At 40.7% G+C, this 20,424-nt stretch overlaps 1 protein-coding gene across 4 annotated transcripts in view; it reads right to left on the bottom strand.

Annotated features, from left to right (window-relative positions):
- The window catches only part of Smg6 (SMG6 nonsense mediated mRNA decay factor), a 231,748-nt gene that overhangs the window by 165,833 nt on the left and 45,491 nt on the right, over window positions 1–20,424 (bottom strand). For all 4 annotated transcript variants that reach the window (XM_057774024.1, XM_057774026.1, XM_057774027.1 and 1 more), the window contains exon 9: window positions 9,407–9,468. In XM_057774024.1, the coding sequence (XP_057630007.1) occupies window positions 9,407–9,468 (62 nt within the window). The remainder of the gene's footprint in view (window positions 1–9,406; window positions 9,469–20,424) is intronic.

Genomic DNA, 20,424 nt, shown 5'->3' with positions numbered 1-20,424 from the left:
ACCTGGAAAAATGATGCCTCCTTCCCCAAGCAGAGAACTAATGCCAAGAAGTTTCTTTGCTACTCTTACAAAACCTTCCTGGTATCCTACAGTTTTGCACAAATAGAAGAAAAAAGAGAGAACAAAGTGTTCAAAGTTTAGAGATGAAAACAACTCAATTAGTGGATAAATGGCTATAACACTTTGGCATGCTATTTTTTTTAACCTGCAATATTAAATGGATTCTCTTTGAAGAAGGGATGGTTCAATGGGTAAGAGCATTGCCTGCTCTTCCAAAGGTCCTGAGTTCAATTCCCAGCAACCACATGGTGGCTCACAACCATCTGTAATGAGGTCTGGTGCCCTCTTCTGGCCTTCAGGCATACACGCAGAAAGAATATTGTATACAAAACAAATAAATAAATAAATAAATAAATAAATAAATAAATAAATAAATAAATATTTAAAAAAGAAAACATGATAAAAAAAACAAATAAATCTTTTTTTTTTAAGAGTTTCTCTTTGAAAGCTGGGTGGTGGTGGCGCACACCTTTAATCCCAGCACTTGGGAGGCAGAGGCAGGCGGATCTCTGTGAGTTCGAGGCCAGCCTGGTCTACAAGAGCTAGTTCCAGGACAGGCTTCAAAGCTACAGAGAAACCCTGTCTCAAAACAACAACAACAAAGAGTTTCTCTTTGAAATAGGGTTCTAAATAATAAACAAATTTCTTTTAGACTGTAATACCTACACCCTCCCTAAAAGTCTCAGATATGAAAAGTGTACTCTATAAAAGTAGTCTCATCATGTAAAAGATTCTTTACTGAAAGATTTACTTTAGAAACAAGACATGGTGGTGGCTCATGCCTCTAAAGCCAGTGCTTGAGTGGCTGAGGCGGGAGGATCTGAAGTTCAAAGACAGTCTAGAATACACAGCAAGAGCTTGTCTAAAATTTAAAAACAAAAAGAAGAAAAAGAAGAACTCAGACATAGCTCTGCCTTCTTAGGTGTTATTACATTCACTGCCCACCCACTGATCCCAAACTTCCCCTTGAGAAGCCCCAAACCTAGGACTCCCAATGGTTTGCTTCCAGCCTTTCCTGTGCTGCTATCCTCCCTCTCACGAGCTCATTAGGGTCTGCATGTTTTCAGGCCAGTGGAAATACAATGCCCTGGCCAACTGCCACTCCCAATACAGGAAGAGCCTGTAACGTAGGGAGGCAGAAATCCAGCCAGTGACCTAGGGCTCCTAAGGAGAGGTCATTCAAACCATTGCTTGCCAAATGTGGCCACTGGATCCTAAACAGTGGTGCATGCCTGGAGCTCCTTTGGCAACAGGAGTAAACCACAGCTGAAATCCTCTGAAATAAAAAGCAAACTCAAACTTGGTGCTAGAGAGAGAAACCAGGCACACAGGCCTTAGGGCTATGCTGAACAATTCGTGGTCAGCAAAGCATCTTTTACCCCCCACCCCCCACGCCCGCCATCAAATTGCTTGTGGTGCACTGATGGTGCAGTGGGGAACAGCTCTAGTCTGGATTAATAAATAGATTCTAGAAAGCCAAGGCAGGCAACCCTTCTCAAATCCTGGAGAAAGGTGGTATGACTTTCACCCTAACCTTAGTCTTTATCGTTGAATACCAACCTCCCCAGATAAGAAAACCCCAGAGCTTTATGGAATTTTGGCAACTTTTATACCTTGTTTTTGGATGGCAACTTGTACTGCTGACCTGCTGGTGCCCAGAAGTCATGCCACAGCTACGGGTCAATCACAGTTTACATTCCAGTTTGCCTCTGCTCAACTGTCCTCATTTTCACTGGCACAAAATATGCCATGCATTTGCTTCCCGTACCACCCCCATGCCCCAAATCAAAGCAAAGCAAAGCAAAACAAAACAAAGCAAAAAATTTTTCCCTCTAAAAAACTTCAGAGCTGTTAAGACTCTCGATAGACTAGGAATGGCAGGGAGTGATGTTTGTGGCTGGATCAGATCCATTTTTCCCCATGGGCTATAACAAAGGTTTCATTTTAAATCCTGACACTGTGCAGCACTCTCTCTGGATGGAAGTGGGGAGGGGGCTAGTACTTCTCATTACAAGAAGAGCAGAGTTCACTCTGCATGAAAAAGCAGCCATACTGGGCAAGTTTCAAGACCATGTGTCTCCGTGTTGAAAGGCAGTAGAGAGCCAGCAGAATGACAGGACAGAAGTGTCACATGGGACATATGTCTGAGGAAGCCTCTTCCCTGGGGTAGGAACCGAAACAGATCCATTAACACTCCATGGATCAGACTAAAGTCTGATATGAGTGCAGGTCAAATGTTCACTTTCTCTTTTTCAGAAACTTAAAACAAAACAAAAAACAAAAACCCTCCCTTTGAAAAGCACAACATAATTAAAAGAATCAGGGGTAAGAATATAAATTAGTCTCTCACATCAAATACAAGAGAATATGTCTTTTTCAGAACTCAAGAGGCATAGACAGGCAGATCTCTGTGAGTTTGAGGTTGGTCTTATCTACAGAGCAAGTTCTAGGCCAGTTAGGGCTACTGAATGAGACTCTGTCTCCCTCACCCCACTTTGAGACAGAGTTTCTCTGTAGCTTTAAAACTTGTCCTGGAACTCCTTCTGTAGACCAGGCTGACTTCGAACTCACATAGCTCCGTCTGCCTCTGCTGGGATTAAAGGTGCTTGCCACACTGCCTGGCACGACCCCATCTTAAAAAGAGAAACTGGGTGGGGCCATGCAGAGGCAGACAGATCTCTGTGAGTTCGAGGACACCTGGTCTAAAGACAGGACAGGCTCCAAAGCTACAGAGAAACCCTATCTCAAAAAAATAAATAAATAAATAAATAAATTTAAAAAATTTAAAATTAAATAGAAGGTCACCTTTCCAGAGACAGGGAAATCTCTGAGTTTGAGACCATCCTGGTCTATATAGTGAGTTCCAGAACAGCCAGGACTATGATAGAGAAATCCTGTCTCAAATAACCAAAAGGCCACCTCTCCAGGATTCAATAATGAGACTTCTGCTTCCCAGATTTTTAAGCAAACTCCTTTTTGATTTTGGTTTCAAACTATAAGTAGTTTCATGTCTTTTTCTTTGAGAAATATCTTTACTCCTTATCTGCATATCACAAAAGTTATACTAAAACTGACATAATGATAGTATATTATTTCTATATTTTTAAGTGCATGTACGTGTGTGTGTATGTGTGCATGCATACATGAATGCAAAACTCAAAGCTGTACATGGTGACACGTCTATAATGTTAAGACTGAGAAGGCAAAGGTTAAAGAGGACAGTTGAGTTTGAGACTAGCCTGAGCTATTATATAGTGAGACCCCGTCTAGAAACAAAACAAACAAAAATGGGGGTGAAGCCCACAAAATTCTGTTTTTACATATACATATATAAGTATACAAAAAGGCTGTGAGGTACATATAACCCAACGTCCAGTGTTCCCTCTTTGGAGAGCACAGTATGAAGGTGGGGGTGAGCTGGTACAGAGTTGACAGAAATTTTAACCTTAGTTATAGTTTTGTGTTTTGTAAGAATTTTGGGGCCGGGCGGTGGTGGCGCACGCCTTTAATCCCAGCACTTGGGAGGCAGAGGCAGGCGGATCTCTGTGAGTTCGAGGCCAGCCTGGTCTACAAGAGCTAGTTCCAGGACAGGCTCCAAAACCAGAGAGAAACCCTGTCTCAAAAAAAAAAAAAAAAAAAAAGAATTTTTGGATGTTACTTATGAAAAAAATCATAAAATTTAAAAGAAGGAAGAACATGAGTAACAACAATAAAGGGGGAAGAGGAGAAACAGAGAGAAACTGTCAGAAGCACCTAAAACACTCAGACACCTGGAGTCCAGGTGTGGCAGTATCCAGCACCTGGAGAATTGACAGGCTAGGGCTGCAGGGCTGCTGTGCATTCAGGGCCTGCCTCAGCTAGCTATGAAGTTCAAGAACAGCTGGCTACAGTGTGAGATGAATAAACAAATGGGGGAAAAAAAACCACCAACAACAAAAAGCATCTCCAGCAGCACTGCCTGTAAAGCTGCTATTGATTTTGTAATCATGTGAGGGAAAACACACACCCAGTGAATAATTGTAAAACAGTTTAATATGATTACCTTCATACATACATGCAAAAATGACCCTAAAATACACACTGAACTTAATATCCAGCTACTGCTGGTTATTAAGAATATGAGTACTTAAAAAAAAGAAAAGAAAAAAAAAGAATATGAGTACTTAGATAGGTGTAGCGACTTGTGCCTATATATCCAGCACTCAGGAGGCAGAGGCAGGCAGATCTCTGTGAGTTTGAGGCCAGCCTGATCTACACAGTGAGCTCCAGAACAGCCAAAGCTACATAGTATCAGGAAAACAAACAAAACACAAATATGAGTTATTTTTTATTTTTTCTTTTTGCTAAGTTTTCTAAATATTTGACAATGAACATTTATAATACCAAAAAAGTTCCTCTATCATGAACACTTCTGAGTTTGGTATTTAAAGACATTTAGTAATTTTACAGATAAATTAAAATCAAAACACTTTATTTTTAAAGAACTCAAAATCCAAAATAAATATACTGGTTTTTAAATTCCAAGACCTTGGTACAAATAAAATGACCAGACAAGAAAGCACAAACTAAAGTGAGTAACTTTAACCAAGGCAATAATAGGAAACAAAATTTTCCAGTAGTCACAATTCAAGAGTCTATAGGTTGCCAGCTTCTGAACTCTCTTAGCTGAGGCCAAGTGCATGTCTGATCTGCTTCTCCCTGAAAAAACATCTTCTATCTATCAGAAGCCTTCAGGCAACCCTGACTGACTGCTCTTCCAGAGTCCAAGAGGACTCAGTTCCTATTCTTTCAAACCTAAGAAGATAGATAACTTTCAGAGCATGCACTTCACTGACTTACGTGGCTAACGTGATCTCTAGAGACACCTTGTCTCATTTGAATGGCACTTTCTAAAGACCAATCTTTCAGACAACACTGGGACCCAGACTCAATTATGCCTCAGACAGTGACTAACAGGACAGGCCCAACCCCTCAGACACTGAGGACATAGCTGGGCTAGACAACATTCTCTACAGAAAAGAATCAGGCATCCTAACTTGACTCTCAACTTAATTCTCTAAAAACTTAGAACAACACAGAAGCATTTTTTTTCTTTTACTTAAACCATGTCACAGGGTGGAGATGAGAGAAAGCATCATACTGCTATATAACAAAGAAAATAGAATGACTGTCAGCCATAATCTATTTAAACCACTGCTAGGAGACTGAAGTGTACAAAATCTTCTGACTTACTCTGGAGGCCTTCTAATTACCCTTTGCATTAAAAAAAAATTATTGGCATTTAATCTCATTAAAACCAGTTGGTGTCAAGAGATTTGCCTTGCACACAGTAGGCGTTCAAGTATATGCAGATACAACATGAACCCCAGGCACAGAGAAGACCTAAACCAAAGGAGTAGTGTCAGGGCTTTTCTGGAAAGGGAGGCACAGCATGTGCCCTCAGCTGGTCTCCATTACAATCTCTTCAGTCTTAATTCTTTTTCAGCACCTCCCATATTTCACATCTTCTTGCTAATTAGGCATTGGTCCATAATGTTATATGTAGCTTGCATTTGTTGCTTTTCTAGGCTTACAGAGTTCTTTGGGTTTTTTTTTTTTTTTTGGTTTTTCGAGACAGGGTTTCTCTGTGGCTTTGGAGCCTGTCCTGGAACTAGGTCTGTAGACCAGGCTGGTTTCGAACTCACAGAGATCCGCCTTCCTCTGCCTCCCGAGTGCTGGGATTAAAGGCGTGCGCCACCATCGCCCGGCTTCGTTTTTAACTTAAAAGATTTAAAAAAAAATTTTTTTTTTTTTGGTTTTTTGAGACAGGGTTTCTCTGTGGTTTTGGAGCCTGTCCTGGAACTAGCTCTTGTAGACCAGGCTGGCCTCGAACTCACAGAGATCCGCCTGCCTCTGCCTCCCGAGTGCTGGGATTAAAGGCGTGCGCCACCACCGCCCGGCTAAAATTTTTTTTAATTTGTACGCGCGCGCGCGCGCGCGCGCGCGTGTGTGTGTGTGTGTGTGTGTATGTGTAGGTGTCCACAGAAGTCAGAAGAAGTCACCCAACCCCCTGAAATTGGAGCTACATGGAAACTGGGACTGTGTAAGAACACTCAATAGCCGGGCGGTGGTGGCGCACGCCTTTAATCCCAGCACTCGGGAGGCAGAGGCAGGCGGATCTCTGTGAGTTCGAGACCAGCCTGGTCTACAAGAGCTAGTTCCAGGACAGGCTCCAAAACCACAGAGAAACCCTGTCTCGAAAAACCAAAAAAAAAAAAAAAAAAAAAAAGAACACTCAATAAAGCCATCTCTCCAGCCTCTATTTTTTTCTTCCTTTTTAACAATAGGAATGTTACTGCTGTTTCTGTCTTGCTGAATTAATGTTGGGCTCAATTTCCTCTTATCTCAAAAACAGTATGAGAGGAATACTCAAACAGGGATTGAAATACACCTAGAATTGAAGGACAGTTTCTTCACTGGAGATGACCATGTTTCACCTTTTATAAAGACAAAACTGTATCAACTATTTTTCTTTCTTTCTTTCTTTATTTTTTTTTTTTTTTTTTTTTTTTTTTGGTTTTTCGAGACAGGGTTTCTCTGTGGTTTTGGAGCCTGTCCTGGAACTAGCTCTTGTAGACCAGGCTGGTCTCGAACTCACAGAGATCCGCCTGCCTCTGCCTCCCAAGTGCTGGGATTAAAGGCGTGCGCCACCACCGCCCGGCCTCTTTCTTTTTTTTTTTAAAAAGACAGGGTTTCTCTGTGTAGCCTTGGGTGTCCTGGGGAATTTGCTCTGAAGACCAGGCTGGCCTCGAACTTACAAGGATCCACCCACTTCTCAGACAAATGATATAAGATAATCTATTCCTTTTTAAAAACCCTCTAGGGAAGGAAATTCCCAAACATATTCCCTCTGTGAAAACCTTCCTTTTCTTTTCTTTTTTTTTTAAATCATGCCAGGCTCGCTAAAACTTGCTATATAGCCAGTGATGACTTTGAACTTCTAATCCTTCTGCCCCCACCTCTTGAGTTATAGAATTATAGGTAAGTGTCACCACATGCAGTCTTTATTGATGCTGAAGTTGCACTCAGGTCTTACTAAATGCTATGCAAGTAAAAAAAACTAATTACATACAACCTTAGCTCTCATTTTCTAGCTGTTTAAGCATTTATTGTGGCTCTTTGCCAAACTTGCTTTAAAATATCTGTGCTTAAATATGAAAACTTTAAAAGAGGAAATAAAATATAATTAACACTTAATCTGATAAAGGCATATCTTAAATAATCTTACCATACATTGAAATAAGTTCTAAGTTTCTAATGGACAAGAAACAATCTAAAACTAGCTCTCCACAGGGGGCACTCTGGCTCCCAACAAACACTTGCCTGGAGACACTTTTAGTCACAATTTGGGATTGGAGTATGTGACTGTCATGTAGTAGAAAGATGCTACAACATAGAGGCTACCATAAACCTTGACAAAGACAAACAACATGGTACAAAAACCCCAAAAGAACAAATATAAAAGGGAAAAGGGAGAGCCAGATGTATATCCTGTAATCTCAGCATTTAGGAATTGGCTGCAGAAAGATCAGAAGTTCAATTATCTGGACTACAGGACACTCTGGCTACCTAAAAGGGGATAGGGGAAACGAGAGGAGGAAAAAAGGAAAGGAAAGGAAAGGGAGGGGAGGGAAGGAGGGGAGGGGAGGAGGGGAGGGGAGGGAAAAAGTGAAGAAAAGGAAAGCAAACAAGCAAGAAAGAGGAAAAAGGAGAGTAAACTATAAAAGATAAAGAGGTAATAGTAATAGGAAAACCATCAACTGCTATCTTATTCTTTCACCAGTCCCACTGAACGTGCTAGCTACCATCATAACTGCAGCTTTGGCACTCACTGGTGACCAGCTTGGATCTATAGTAACCTACTGGAATATCATATAATTTTCTCTGGTCTTTCCCAACCCTTCTATTTCTTATAATCCTCTATTTCTTCATTTACACAACTGTTAGCCAAGCACTCAGGATACAGCTGAGCTGGACAAAGCTTCTGCCACTGGAGGACATGCTGATAGCGCCAGGGAGAAGTTAGAAGCAACTAACATATATAGTTTATTTTTACCAAGTAAATTACTCCACATTTATTTCTAGTAGTAGAGATTCTTTATCTTTTGGAATTTTTTCAATTTTCCCAAGTCATTTCAAAATCTAAAATATCCTTGAAATGGCCATAACTGTCATTCTTGCCCAAGATGATGCCAAATCAGTACACGTGAAACACACTGCTATCCACAATTCATAGGGCAATGCCTTTTAGGATCTCAAAAGAGTAAATAGAAAAGTATGTGGAAACTGACATGACTCCTATTTTCCCAAAGAAAACCTATAGCACTACAGATAAACTTACAAGTTCATGGTGAAAAGTAAAAGGAAAACAGGAGATTTGCAATGTAAAGCCAATCACCTCAAAGGGCAGCTCACAATAAAACTTCTAATTCAGAAAAGATTAAAACCCAACAGGAATCCAAGTATGCTGGTACACTTGGAAATTCCAACACTTAAGAAGCTGAGGCAGGAAGGTCACCAAATTCTAAACCAGCCTGGGCAGGAAACCCTGTCTCAAAAAAGACAAAACCAATCAAACAAAACTCAAGCAGCAGACCTGTCTGGAAGGGCTGCAGCTTCTTCTCTTCGATGTCCTTTACTCAGGACGGTCCTATACAGAGACATCTCCTTTGACAAGAAGCTTTTGGATGACATCAGGAAAAACTCTTCTGATGCACCAGAGGAATACACAAAACTCTTCCCAGGGACTTAGTGGGGAAGTACTAAGTGTCTGCACAGACTCCCTTCTCTGGAACTTCCCATGGACAGGTAAATCCATGGAGGATTTGGGGTTTACTGAGATCAGCAATGTGGCACAGCAGATGGAGCACACAGGAAGGGAGTCGGGTCATAATACAAAGGAAGCCAAGTATTACTCTTGTTTTTGAGGAGAAATAAGAAGATAGCTTTTCCTCAAGGAGGACCCCTGGAAGCTGCAGCCGGGGATGCAGAATGACTATCTCAGACTCACTGGGGGCAAACCGGAAGACAGTAGCAGCAGAAAACCAAGGGGACTAGAAGAGAGGGCTGGGAAAACACTGTCTTTAAAGAAAGTTTTAGGAAAGAAAGAGAAAAAAGAAGCAAAGATAAAAAGTGGTATCTCTCAAACTTCATGAACACAGTAGGAAAGAGAGTGAAGGGAAGGTGGAGGCCTCTGAGAATTCACACCCTGTGCCCTCAGTTACAAACACAGGCTAGTTGCTAACAATATTAAATTCCAAAATGACTTGTAATGTAGGGAAATAAAATAAACATCCTGCACACTTACCCAATCCGGGTAAACAGCTTCCCATGGGCATGGAGAAAACTGAGGATGAACCTTTTGTTCAGCTGCATGGGAAAAAGGGAGAGGAGAAAACAATTAAACTTTCCCCAGTTTCCTGTTACTGAATACAGTCCCCAGTGACACAATAACCTGGCCAGGGTCTAAAGGGGTGGGCACTGGGGATGGGAACCAAATGGACATGCCCAAACTCTCACACAGACCCAGGGCACATGCCCAACAGCTGCAGTTCAGCTGAGCCAAGGTTAACAGAATGCTCAGTGAGTGGACAGCACCCTCTGCTGGCCGTGGAACCCCTGTGCAGATTTGGAAGCAATGAATCTAAACTGAGCAAGTTACAGAGGATGACAAAGCCTTCTCCTTTCTATGGGATCCAGAAACCACTCCTGGCTCCATAATAATGAAAACAAAATTCTAACAGGAATAAAGTAAGTGATTTTAGAGAAATTCCTGATTCTATTTATGAGCTATTTTATATCTATGTAAGAAAGCAGGTTTCTGACAACTAAGGTTAAGTTATTCACGACCAAGGTGGCTCATCAAATAAAGTACTAGCTGGAGTTCTGTTCTGGAGCTGGAGCTGAAGATTAGAGTGTCTACAGAGACCAGGCATAAAGTAGGCTGGTGGTGACAGCAGGAACCTCTGGTGGTTACTCTCTAGTTCCAACGAATGCTCTATGTAAAACCAAGCTGGAAAGTAGAATATGGGTTTTATGTAAAATACTCTGGCTTTTAAGTATTTGCTACAAATAAAAATTATTTGAACATTAGGTAAGTCCCAAACTTGTTTGCCAGCCACTCGTAGCCTATGAGCCACAAATTTGTAATCTTGATTCAAAGATTCTAGAAAAATCTCTGTCAAAACTGAGATAATTCCTTTGTGCAAAATAAAGATGGGGGAAGACTGAATTTAAAGAGACTTAAACAATCAATCCCATTATCTTCTCTATCTCTTAGGAATAATATCCTATAGTCTGTCAAAAGGGAGGGTTGAGACTGTTGACTTCTGTTGAGAGTGGCAGTATAAACCTATAATCCCAGCACTGGGGAGGCAGAGGCAGATAAATCTCTGTGAGTTCAAGGTCAGGCTGGTCTACACAGTGAGTTCTAGGACAGTCAGGGCTACAAAGTGAGACCCTGCCTCAAAACTTATAGAAAAAAATTAAGAAATGTTGATTGCAAGATGGCTAATAGGTAAAGGCGCCTGCCACCAAGTCTGGCAGCCTGTGTTCAATTCCCAGGACCTACATAGTAGAAACACAAATAACTCCCACAAGTTATTCTCTCATCTCCAGATATGCAATCAGCCCGCCCATAAATAAATGTAAAAATAAAAAGAGGGCAACTACTAAAATAAGGAACAAATCCAACAGCCCTGGATAGTATACTCCCAAAGAATAATAAAAACTTCTGGGTCATGACCCTGCAAAACAGATACCATAAAAATTATGGCAGTTCTAACTATCTCATACAGAAATGAGATGTAGCAATGATTTCAACATCTAACCTGGTGAATAAACTTCCATTTTATTTCTGCCTTAAGTGAATTACACTGAACAGCCATTAAAAAGCAAAATGATGATGTGTGTGGTTTAAAAGCTCAAGCTAGTTACAACATGCTATGTCAAGGCCAGGGACAGTGGGAAAGATTTTACCAATCATTTTATCAAAATTAGCAGCAAAACCTTGAACAGAGTACAGCTCTCAAGATCTTGTAGGAGAGAAGGATAGTGCAAACAGAGAGTGCCTTCCCATCAAACAGACTTGCATTAAGTCTTCCCAGACCATTTATTTACCTGCTGTGTGGTATCTTAGGGAACTGATCCAAATTCCCTAAGTTCCTTCCCCTATCCCTTCAGAACTGGTCTAGCTATAAGGTCCAGACTGGCCTCGAATTTGCAATTTTCCTGCCTCCACCTCCTCAATGCTGGAATTCTAGGCAAGCACCACATCCACCCCGTTACTTAGAACCTTTCTACAAGTATGAAATCATTTTCAAATAGAGGGGTAAAAATATACATGTATCTCTATTCTTATTTTAGCTTAGTTATTTCTCTTCTCACAACTATTAAACAATCCTCTATAAATTACTTATATTTACATGCAAAGGATATTTTAGTAGGAAAAGAAGTATTAGTAGTCCACTAATTCAAGCCTAAAGTTATCCCTTGAGCTCTAAGATGTAAGCTGCTTTAAAGAGGAGGGAGGGTTAGAATTTGAATCTGGGTCTTCAGACTCTAAGCACAATTTTCCTTCTCTTAACTTCAGGAAAAAACTTATTTATTTTTTAATGAATGGATAGGAAACAGTGAACCAGAAAGCTCCTGGAATAAAGTAAAACACCCAAGTGATTTTGGGAACATCCTGGCATTACCCATACTTCCCAAAGGGACTTTCTTAAGATAGACAAATGAAGCTACCTAACCACTTGAATCTACATTTGTTACTATTATATATATTTTGTTGTTGTTGTTTTTCCCAAGACAGGGTTTCTCTGTGTTGCCCTGGCTGTCCTGTAACTTGCTCTGTAGACCAGGCTGGCCTCAAACTCAGAGATCCACCTGCCTCTGCCTCCTAAATGTTGGGATTAAAGGTGTGTGCCACCACTGCCAGGCACTACTATTGTATTTTAACTGCATCTAGTAAAGAAAAAATAAAGGTCTCACTGGCAAAATTTTTCAACTAAAGGAAATAAAGGTAATTTTGGAGAACCTTTTTTGTTAATGTGTTGGTTTTGTTTGTTTTTGATACACAGTAGCTGTCCTGGATCCTGGAAGTCACAGAGATCCACCTGCCTCTGCCAGGAGCCTTGGGATTAAAGGTGTACACTACCATGCAGAGTTGTTCTTTTTTCAAGAGAACTTTAAAAGTATACGTACACTTTGTCCTTCTCCCTGACCTTGAGAACTAATGTTTTATTTGAGACTAAAGTATCTGCTACCCTAACTTTTGTTCCATTTTGTTATCACCAAAATCACTTTAATTAGGAAAGGAAGCAAAAATGTGGGTGTACCTGAGGGAAAGCATACTACCCAGAGGGAACAGATTTGTTACACATTTGTACTATCACCCCTCCATACACACACTATAAAACAGAGTTTCTATTAGTAACATTCCCTAGCTCATAAGTGAAAAGATTAAAATACAAATAAAAGAATTCTAAAACCAGGCAATTATAATGGTACACACGTGCTGTCCTTGCCCTTCATGGGTAGAAGCAGAAAGATCATGAGTTTAAGGTTATCTTTGGCTACATAGCAAATTTGAGGCCAGTTGACTACATGAAATCCCATGTTAAACACAACAACAAAGAAATGTCGCCAAGAAAATTAAGTTGAACTAGTACTTTTAAAACTGTCTCTTTGGACTGGAGAGATGACTCAGAGGTTAAGAGCACTGGCTGTTCTTCCAGAAGTCCTGAGTTCAATATCCAGTAACCACATGGTGGCTCACAATCATCTATAATGAGATCCAGCGCCATCTTCTGGCCTGTAGGCATATGTGCAAGCAGAACACTGTACAAAATAAATATATCTTAAACAAAAAACAAGGCCAGGTGGTGGTGGTGCATGCCTTTAATCCCAGCCCAGGCAGAGGCAGGCGGATTTCTGTGAATTCGAGGCCAGCCTGATCTACAAGAGTGAGCTCCAGGACAGGCTCTAAAGCTACAGAGAAACCCCGTCTCAAAAAGCAAAAAAAAAAAAAAAAAAAAAAAAAAAACAACCTCTGTCTCAAAAACAACCAAACAAAAAACCTAGGCTGAATATGGTGGTTCCCACCTAAAATCCCAGCACTCTAGGTTAAGGAAGAAGGGTGGGTCAACATGGATTCACTAATGAGTTTGAAGTCAGTCTGGGCTATAGTACGAAACCCTGTCTCAAAAAATAATAAAAAATGGCACCCACATCAGATGGCTCGTTAACTATTTCAGCTCCAAGACGGTGCAAATCCTCTGGCCTCTGAGAACACCTGGACTCACATGCACATGTTCACACACTCATACAGATATGCACAAATACACATAATCTGAAATAATTTTTAATAAAGCGTGCATAGCAACAACTCAAATGGGAACTTTGCACAGATATAAAGAAGAGAGAAGTTTAGAGTGGTGCATGTATAATTCCATCACTCAAAAGGGTGATGGCTCAGGAGTTCAAGGTCATCCTTGGCTACAGAGCAAGTTTCAGACCAGCCTGGACTACATGAAACCTTGTCTCAAAAAAGAAAGAAAGCAGCAGGTGAAATAGGTCAGCAGGCAGAAGTAGGTGGCACCGAGCCTGATGCCAGGACCCTTTAATATAAGTTGTTGTCTCTGATCTACACTGAAGGGCAGAAGGAAGGAAAGGAGGGAAGGGGGAGAGGGGAGGGGGAGAGAGGGAAGAAGGAAGGAAGGAAGGAAGGAAGGAAGGAAGGAAGGAAGGAAGGAAGGAAGGAAGGAAGGAAGGAAGGAAGGAAGGAAGTAGGGAGGGAGGGAGGGAGGCAGGCAGGCAGGCTGGCCAAAGATACATGACTATTCTGTATTTACTGCTTGTGTGTTTATCACCAGGAAATAAACAGGACAGAATGGTATGAACAACCACCACTGATTCCAAAGCCAAGCTAAAGACCCACACTCAAATTGTAGTTATGACATTTATTTACTTTGCAACTATATGCAAATCACACAATTTCCTTTAACCATAAGCAATTTCCTTTAACTATAAACTAAGAAATACGAATGACTTCACATCCCAAGTGTATGTATATTACCTTGGTAAATTCTTTTTTACATTTTATTTCTTTCACATCTCTGGAGATGGCAAAATATTATTTCTTTGTGTCTATATGAAGTCTGTGTGCCTGTATACACATTTCTGTGGGGATGCACATGTGTCTTGGGTATTGGCCCTCACTATCATGTTCGAGACAGACATTTTTGGATGCAGACACCAGGTTAGTTGGCCCATTCTCTCTCCCTGTAGGAGTGCTACTATTACATAAGCTTTGATATCATACTCAGTTTTTACGTGAGTTCTTGGGACTTGAACTCAGGTCTTCATTGCTTGCAGAGGAAATGCTTTTTTACCAAGTGAGCCATCTATTCAGCTTTACCTGAGCAACTTTTGTTGTTGCTGTTGTTTGTTTGTTTGTTTGTTTTACCAGACAGAGTTTCTCTGGCTATCCTAAAACTTGCTTTGTAGATCAGGTAAACTCACAGAGATCTGCCTTCCTCTGCCTCCCAAGTGCTGAGATTAAAAATGTGTGCTACCACATTAGGCTCTTAATCATCATTTCTGAAGGTCTTCAAGTAATTCTTAAAGACATCCAGATTTGGGAACCAGTGGGCTGGCTATGTAATGGGTTAGTGAACTATGACCTAGTGGTCAAATATAGCTTGTTGCTTGTTTCTGCATAGTTCTTCAATACTTTCATGCTGGATGGTGGTGGCGCATGCCTTTAATCCCAGCACTCAAGAGGCAGAGGAAGGTGGATCTCTGTGGGTTCAAGGCCAGTCTGGTCTATAGAGCTAGTTCTAGGTTAGCCAAGACTACAGAAAGACACCCTGACTCAAAACACAAAACGAATAAAATAAAATGAATAGTTTTCACATTTGGGGATGAAGAAGTTGGGGATCTCATGATGTAGTGGCTTTGACACATTATTTTAATGTCTGAAAAATATCTAAAAAGGACTGGAGAGATGACTCAGCGATTAAGAGCACTGGCTGCTCTTTCAAAGAGCCCAGGTTCAATTTCTAGCACCTACAGGGCAGCTCACAACTGTCTATAATTCCAATTCTAGGGGGTCTGACACCCTCGCATACATTCTGCAGAACACCAATGTACACAAACTAAAACCAAAAAGAAATTGCAAAAAAAAAAAAAAAAGAAAGAAAATTAGCTAAAGAATATTTCAATGTATGAAAAGTGTCTGAACTTGACTTCAGACCTTCATGTAAATACTATACCCCTGAAAATTCCACTTAGGGAGCTGAGGCAGAAGAAACACAAAGTTCAAGGTCTGACTGGGCCACAAAGTGAGTTTCCGATCTGTCTGAAGTACAGAGCAAGACTGTCTCAAATAAATAAATGAACAGAGATACAGACAGACAAACAAGCAAATAATAAAATCTATCTTAGGTTGGGAGGCAGTGGTGCATGTCTTTAATTGCAGCACTCAGGAGGCAGAGGCAGGTGGATCTCTTTAAGTTTCAGGCCAGCCTAGTTCCAGAATAGTCAAGACTGTTACACAGAGAAACTTTGTCTTGAAAAACAAACAAACAAACTAAACCAGGCATGGAAATGTGTATCTATAATTCCAGTGTTGGGGAGTCAAAAGGAATTTCTTGGGCAAGCTAGCCAACAAACAAGTCTAGATGAGTCAGTGAGAGACCTTGTCTCAAAACAAGGTGGAGGGCTGGTGAGACTGCTCAGCAAATGGGCTTGTTGTACAAGCCTGACTAAGTTCAATTCCTAGAACCCACATATAAGGTGGAAGGACATGACTCCTTTACCTTCCACAGGTGTATCATGGCACACATACTTATCATGCATTCACGTATATACAAACAGACTAATAAATAAATAATCAAATAAGAGAACAATTGAAGAAGACACCCAGCACCTATCTCTAGCCTCCACATACACACATGTGCATTGCATACACATGAATATGTATACATAAATACAACATACACACATAGACAGATAATAATATAACTAACTAGCTGGGCACTGGGACCCTCGCCTGTAGTATCAGCATTGAGGAGGCAGAGGTAAGAATCAAGAACTGGAGGTCATCCTGCTCTACATAGGAAGTGCCTATCCAGCTAGGGCAAGACATTAAGCTCTTGTCTCAATAAATGGATGAGACAAGTTCATCTGCGTTTTTTATACGCTGTCTACAGATGCTCCACCTCAATAAAAATAGAGCTGAATAGCTGCAGCAAAGGACATATGGCCCATTGATATCTGGAGTAAAAGTAATAGTGGTATCAGCTTTTCTAGATACACACAATGCCTGAGGATTAACACGTATATACCTTGGAAACGATGATTCTCATGTGCTACGAAGCAAAGACAGATAACAATGAAGAGTATGACTGAAATAACCCTTCCTCTGAGGATATTCCAATACCATCCACCTCTCACCACTTCAGGAAAACTCCTCATTTACAGTATTCCTCCAAAACTACCAAAAACTAAACAGAGTTCTGTCTGGATTTCTACTTTAGAAGCCACTATAAAGTTAAGTGGCAGGGTAAAAAGAGAAGATACTTAGGCCAGATGCCTCCTCAACATCTTAAAAGCATCCCCAAGCAAGGGAAAAGATCAGATTAAGATTATGAGTCCCTATACTCTGGTTTGACAAGCTACTCAAAAGTGTCACCAAGTTTAGAATCTCAAAGTATCTAGAAAAAGAGAGAGAAAGTTCAGACAAAGGGCAGCACTGTTACTCTGACTGGCTTACTTTCTGAATGACTTTTCTTTATGACTCACCTCTCTCAACGTCTGGGAACTCTCATGCCTATCTACCCAGACAGTAGGAGCTGAAACACCTTGTGTCTATGTTGTCTTCAGGCAGGGAACCAGATAAAAGTTCCTTGTGGGAACATAACACAAATCTATCTTGGAAAAGACTATATTGACAGAGTGTAAGAAAGATGGTGAGATTCTTCTCATACTGTCAACATATTCATTAATCCATCTACTTACCACTCAACAGAAACTCACCACGTACCCTCTGTGTTCTAAACACCACATACAAACCATGAAGAAGGTAGAAATCATGACTGGGAAGGGTAGGACACTAATAAACAGTAGAAGTATTAGAAAAATTGTCTCAGGAAGTATTATGAATTTAAAATCTGAAGGCAAGTAGTTGATATTGGAGGGGATAAGTAGTTCTGATTCAGTGTGTCATAAACAAAACAGTAGAAGTGATGGTCCCAAGAGTTACCATGGCAAGGTGAGTAATTTTTGTTGTTGTTTTTTCTAGTCAGTGTTTTCTATGTAATTGCCCTAGTTGTCCTGGAACTAGTGCTGTAAACCAGGCTGACCTTGAGCTCACAGAGATCCTCCTGTCTCTGCCTCCCGAGTGCTGGGATTAAAGGCATGAGCCACCATCACTCAGCAAGGTTAGTGATTCTACAGAACTAGGTAAGGCAGGCAAGGACAAGCTATAGAAGTTCTTGACAGAGAGTTTGACCTTAAGGCCCATGAAGTGTCTTAAACAGGGAAGTGACATGAGCAAAGCTGTATTTCTAAAGATCATTCTGGTTACTAGAAAATAAGGGTTGGGGGGCTGGAGAGATGGCTCAGTGGTTAAGAGCACTGTCTGCTCTTCCAGAGGTCCTGAGTTCAATTCCCAGCAACCACATGGTGGCTCCAAAAACCATCTGTAAAGAGATCTGGCACCCTCCTCTGGCGTGTGGGTATAAATGGAGGCAGAAAGTTGTATACATAATAAATAAATCTTAAAAAAAAAAAAGAAAGAAAGAAAAGAAGGGTTGGGGCTGGCTCAGAGTTTAAGAGCACTTGCTGCTCTTCCAGAGGTCTTGAGTTCCATTTCCAATAACCACATAGTGGCACACAGCCATCTATAACAAGATCTGTTGCCCTCTTATGGCATGCAGGCATACATGGAGGCAGAATGCTGTATACATAATAAATAAATCTTAATACAAAAATATAGAAAAGAAAATTTAGGGTCTTGAGGATTAGATGAAGATTAAAGGCAGGAGGCTAGGCTGTTACTGTCTGCAATAGGGTCAGAGAAGAAAGTGAAAAGACAGGACTAGATATGATCACTCCACACAGACAACTATGGTCCCTATCCCCAAGTCCAGTGGTTGTGGTTCCACAAAGCCAACAGCAGAAGCTCAGAGCCATGAAGAAGTCTTCAAAATGAGATAAACGAAATGCAATACTGAAATAATTTTTAAGAGATAATTAGGAATTATTTTATTTCCTTTCCATGTTTTTCTCAAGGCTTACTTATTTTATATGCATTAGTGTTTTGCTTGTATGTACTACATACATATGTATGCATGTATGTACATCACATGCATGCCTGACACCCAAAGATACCAGAAAAGGCATCAGATCCCCTGAAACTGGAGTTACGGACAAATTGTTGTAAGCAGTCATGTGAGTTCTGGGAATTGAACCCAAGTCCTCCAGAGGAGCAGTAAGTGCTTGTAAACAACTGTCTAGTCTCGTTTTGTTTGTTTGTTTGTTTTTCGAGACAGGGTTTCTCTGTAGCTTTGGAGCCCACCCTGGAACTAGCTCTTGTAGTGCAGGCTGGCCTCGAACTCACAGAGATCTGCCTGCCTCTGCTTCCCAAATGCTGGAATTAAAGGCGTGCGCCACCACCGCCCAGCTAGTCTCCTTTTAATGTCTTTATACTTTACATGACCTAGCATGGTGCTTAGATCTTAAAGCACATATACTAAGTGGCTACTGAAAACCTATTACAGATTTAAGAGATTGAATATGTTGTTCACATAATATACACGGATAGGTACACACACAAAAAGCTACAACAAACAGTACACTATTAACATTAATGCTGCAAGGAAAGTGCACACTTCCCACTGTCTGTAACCATCTCTGAGAGCATAAATCATCTTTTCTTAGGGTAATTAGGCAGAACACAGACCAAGATATTCAAAAGAAAAGAATTCTATCAAGATATAGAATCCTGCCGGGCGGTGGTGGCGCACGCCTTTAATCCCAGCACTCGGGAGGCAGAGGCAGGCGGATCTCTGTGAGTTCGAGGCCAGCCTGGTCTACAAGAGCTAGTTCCAGGACAGGCACCAAAGCTACAGAGAAACCCTGTCTCGAAAAACCAAAAAAAAAAAAAAAGATATAGAATCCTGATCTATAGTTTCATCTGCTGTGTTCCAGTCAAATGACTGAGCTAAAAAATGATCACAATTCACCTCAGAATAAAACCTCAACCTGGGAGATGGCTTAGTAAATAAAGGCACTTGAGCACAAGCTTAGCAACAAGTTCATCCCCAGAACCCATGTAAAGGTAAAAAGAACAAACTGATTCCACAAAGTTGTCCTCTGACCTCCACAGTGTACCATGGCGTATACACCATCCCCCTCCATTGTGTATGCTCTAATTACATGGGAGTATTAAGCACTTTATGAATAGCTAGTGTGACTGAGAAAGCTATTTTTATTTTATTTCTCTGTCACTAATTAAAACAGCTATTATATTTCCTGGACATTGTGACTCTAGTTCAGTGGTTCTCAAGACGTGGGTTGCCTTAGCCCATCAGAAAACACAGATATTTACATTACGATTCGTAACAGTAGCAAAATTACAGTTATGAAGTAGCAACAATAATAATTTTATAAGGCCGGAGAGATGGCTCAGCGGTTAATAACACTGAAACTTCCAGGTCCTGAGTTCAATTCCCAGCAATCACATGGTGGCTCATAACCATCTATAATGGGATCTGATGCCCTCTTCTGGCCTCAAGGTGTATATGCAGATAGAGCACTCAAACAAAAATAAATAAATTTTAAAAAGAAAAAGCTGAAATAATTTTATTATTATTATTATTATTATTATTATTATTATTATTATTATTATTATTATTATTAATGGTTGGAGGGCACCACAACAGGAGAAACTGTGTTAAAGGGTTGCAGCATTAAGAAGGTTGAGAATCACTGGTCTAGACTGTGAACTGTTCCTTTAGTGAACAATTCATTTTTATAACCCAGGATAAATGGAGAGATGGATAAGAAGAACTGACTTGAAAGACTGGTATCCCTTTATAATTTCTGGGCTGCCATATGGCAAGAACAATGAAAATGCTCAGGAGCTCAAACATAGCTCAGTGAGAACAAAGGACTGAAGGGTCTGCCTATCCAATGTTCTATTATTCTGCACAGCTCTGGAACCCACCCATACAGAAAGCAGCATGTCCTAACACCTGATTAGTTATTGAATTTCACCTTTTAGATTCTTGGGCACAGTTCCCAACCTAAGGACACATTGAA

This window comes from Chionomys nivalis, chromosome 7 (assembly GCF_950005125.1).
Source record: "Chionomys nivalis chromosome 7, mChiNiv1.1, whole genome shotgun sequence".
In the NCBI taxonomy this organism is placed as follows: domain Eukaryota; kingdom Metazoa; phylum Chordata; class Mammalia; order Rodentia; family Cricetidae; genus Chionomys; species Chionomys nivalis.
This window is presented reverse-complemented; position numbering and strand designations above follow the sequence as displayed.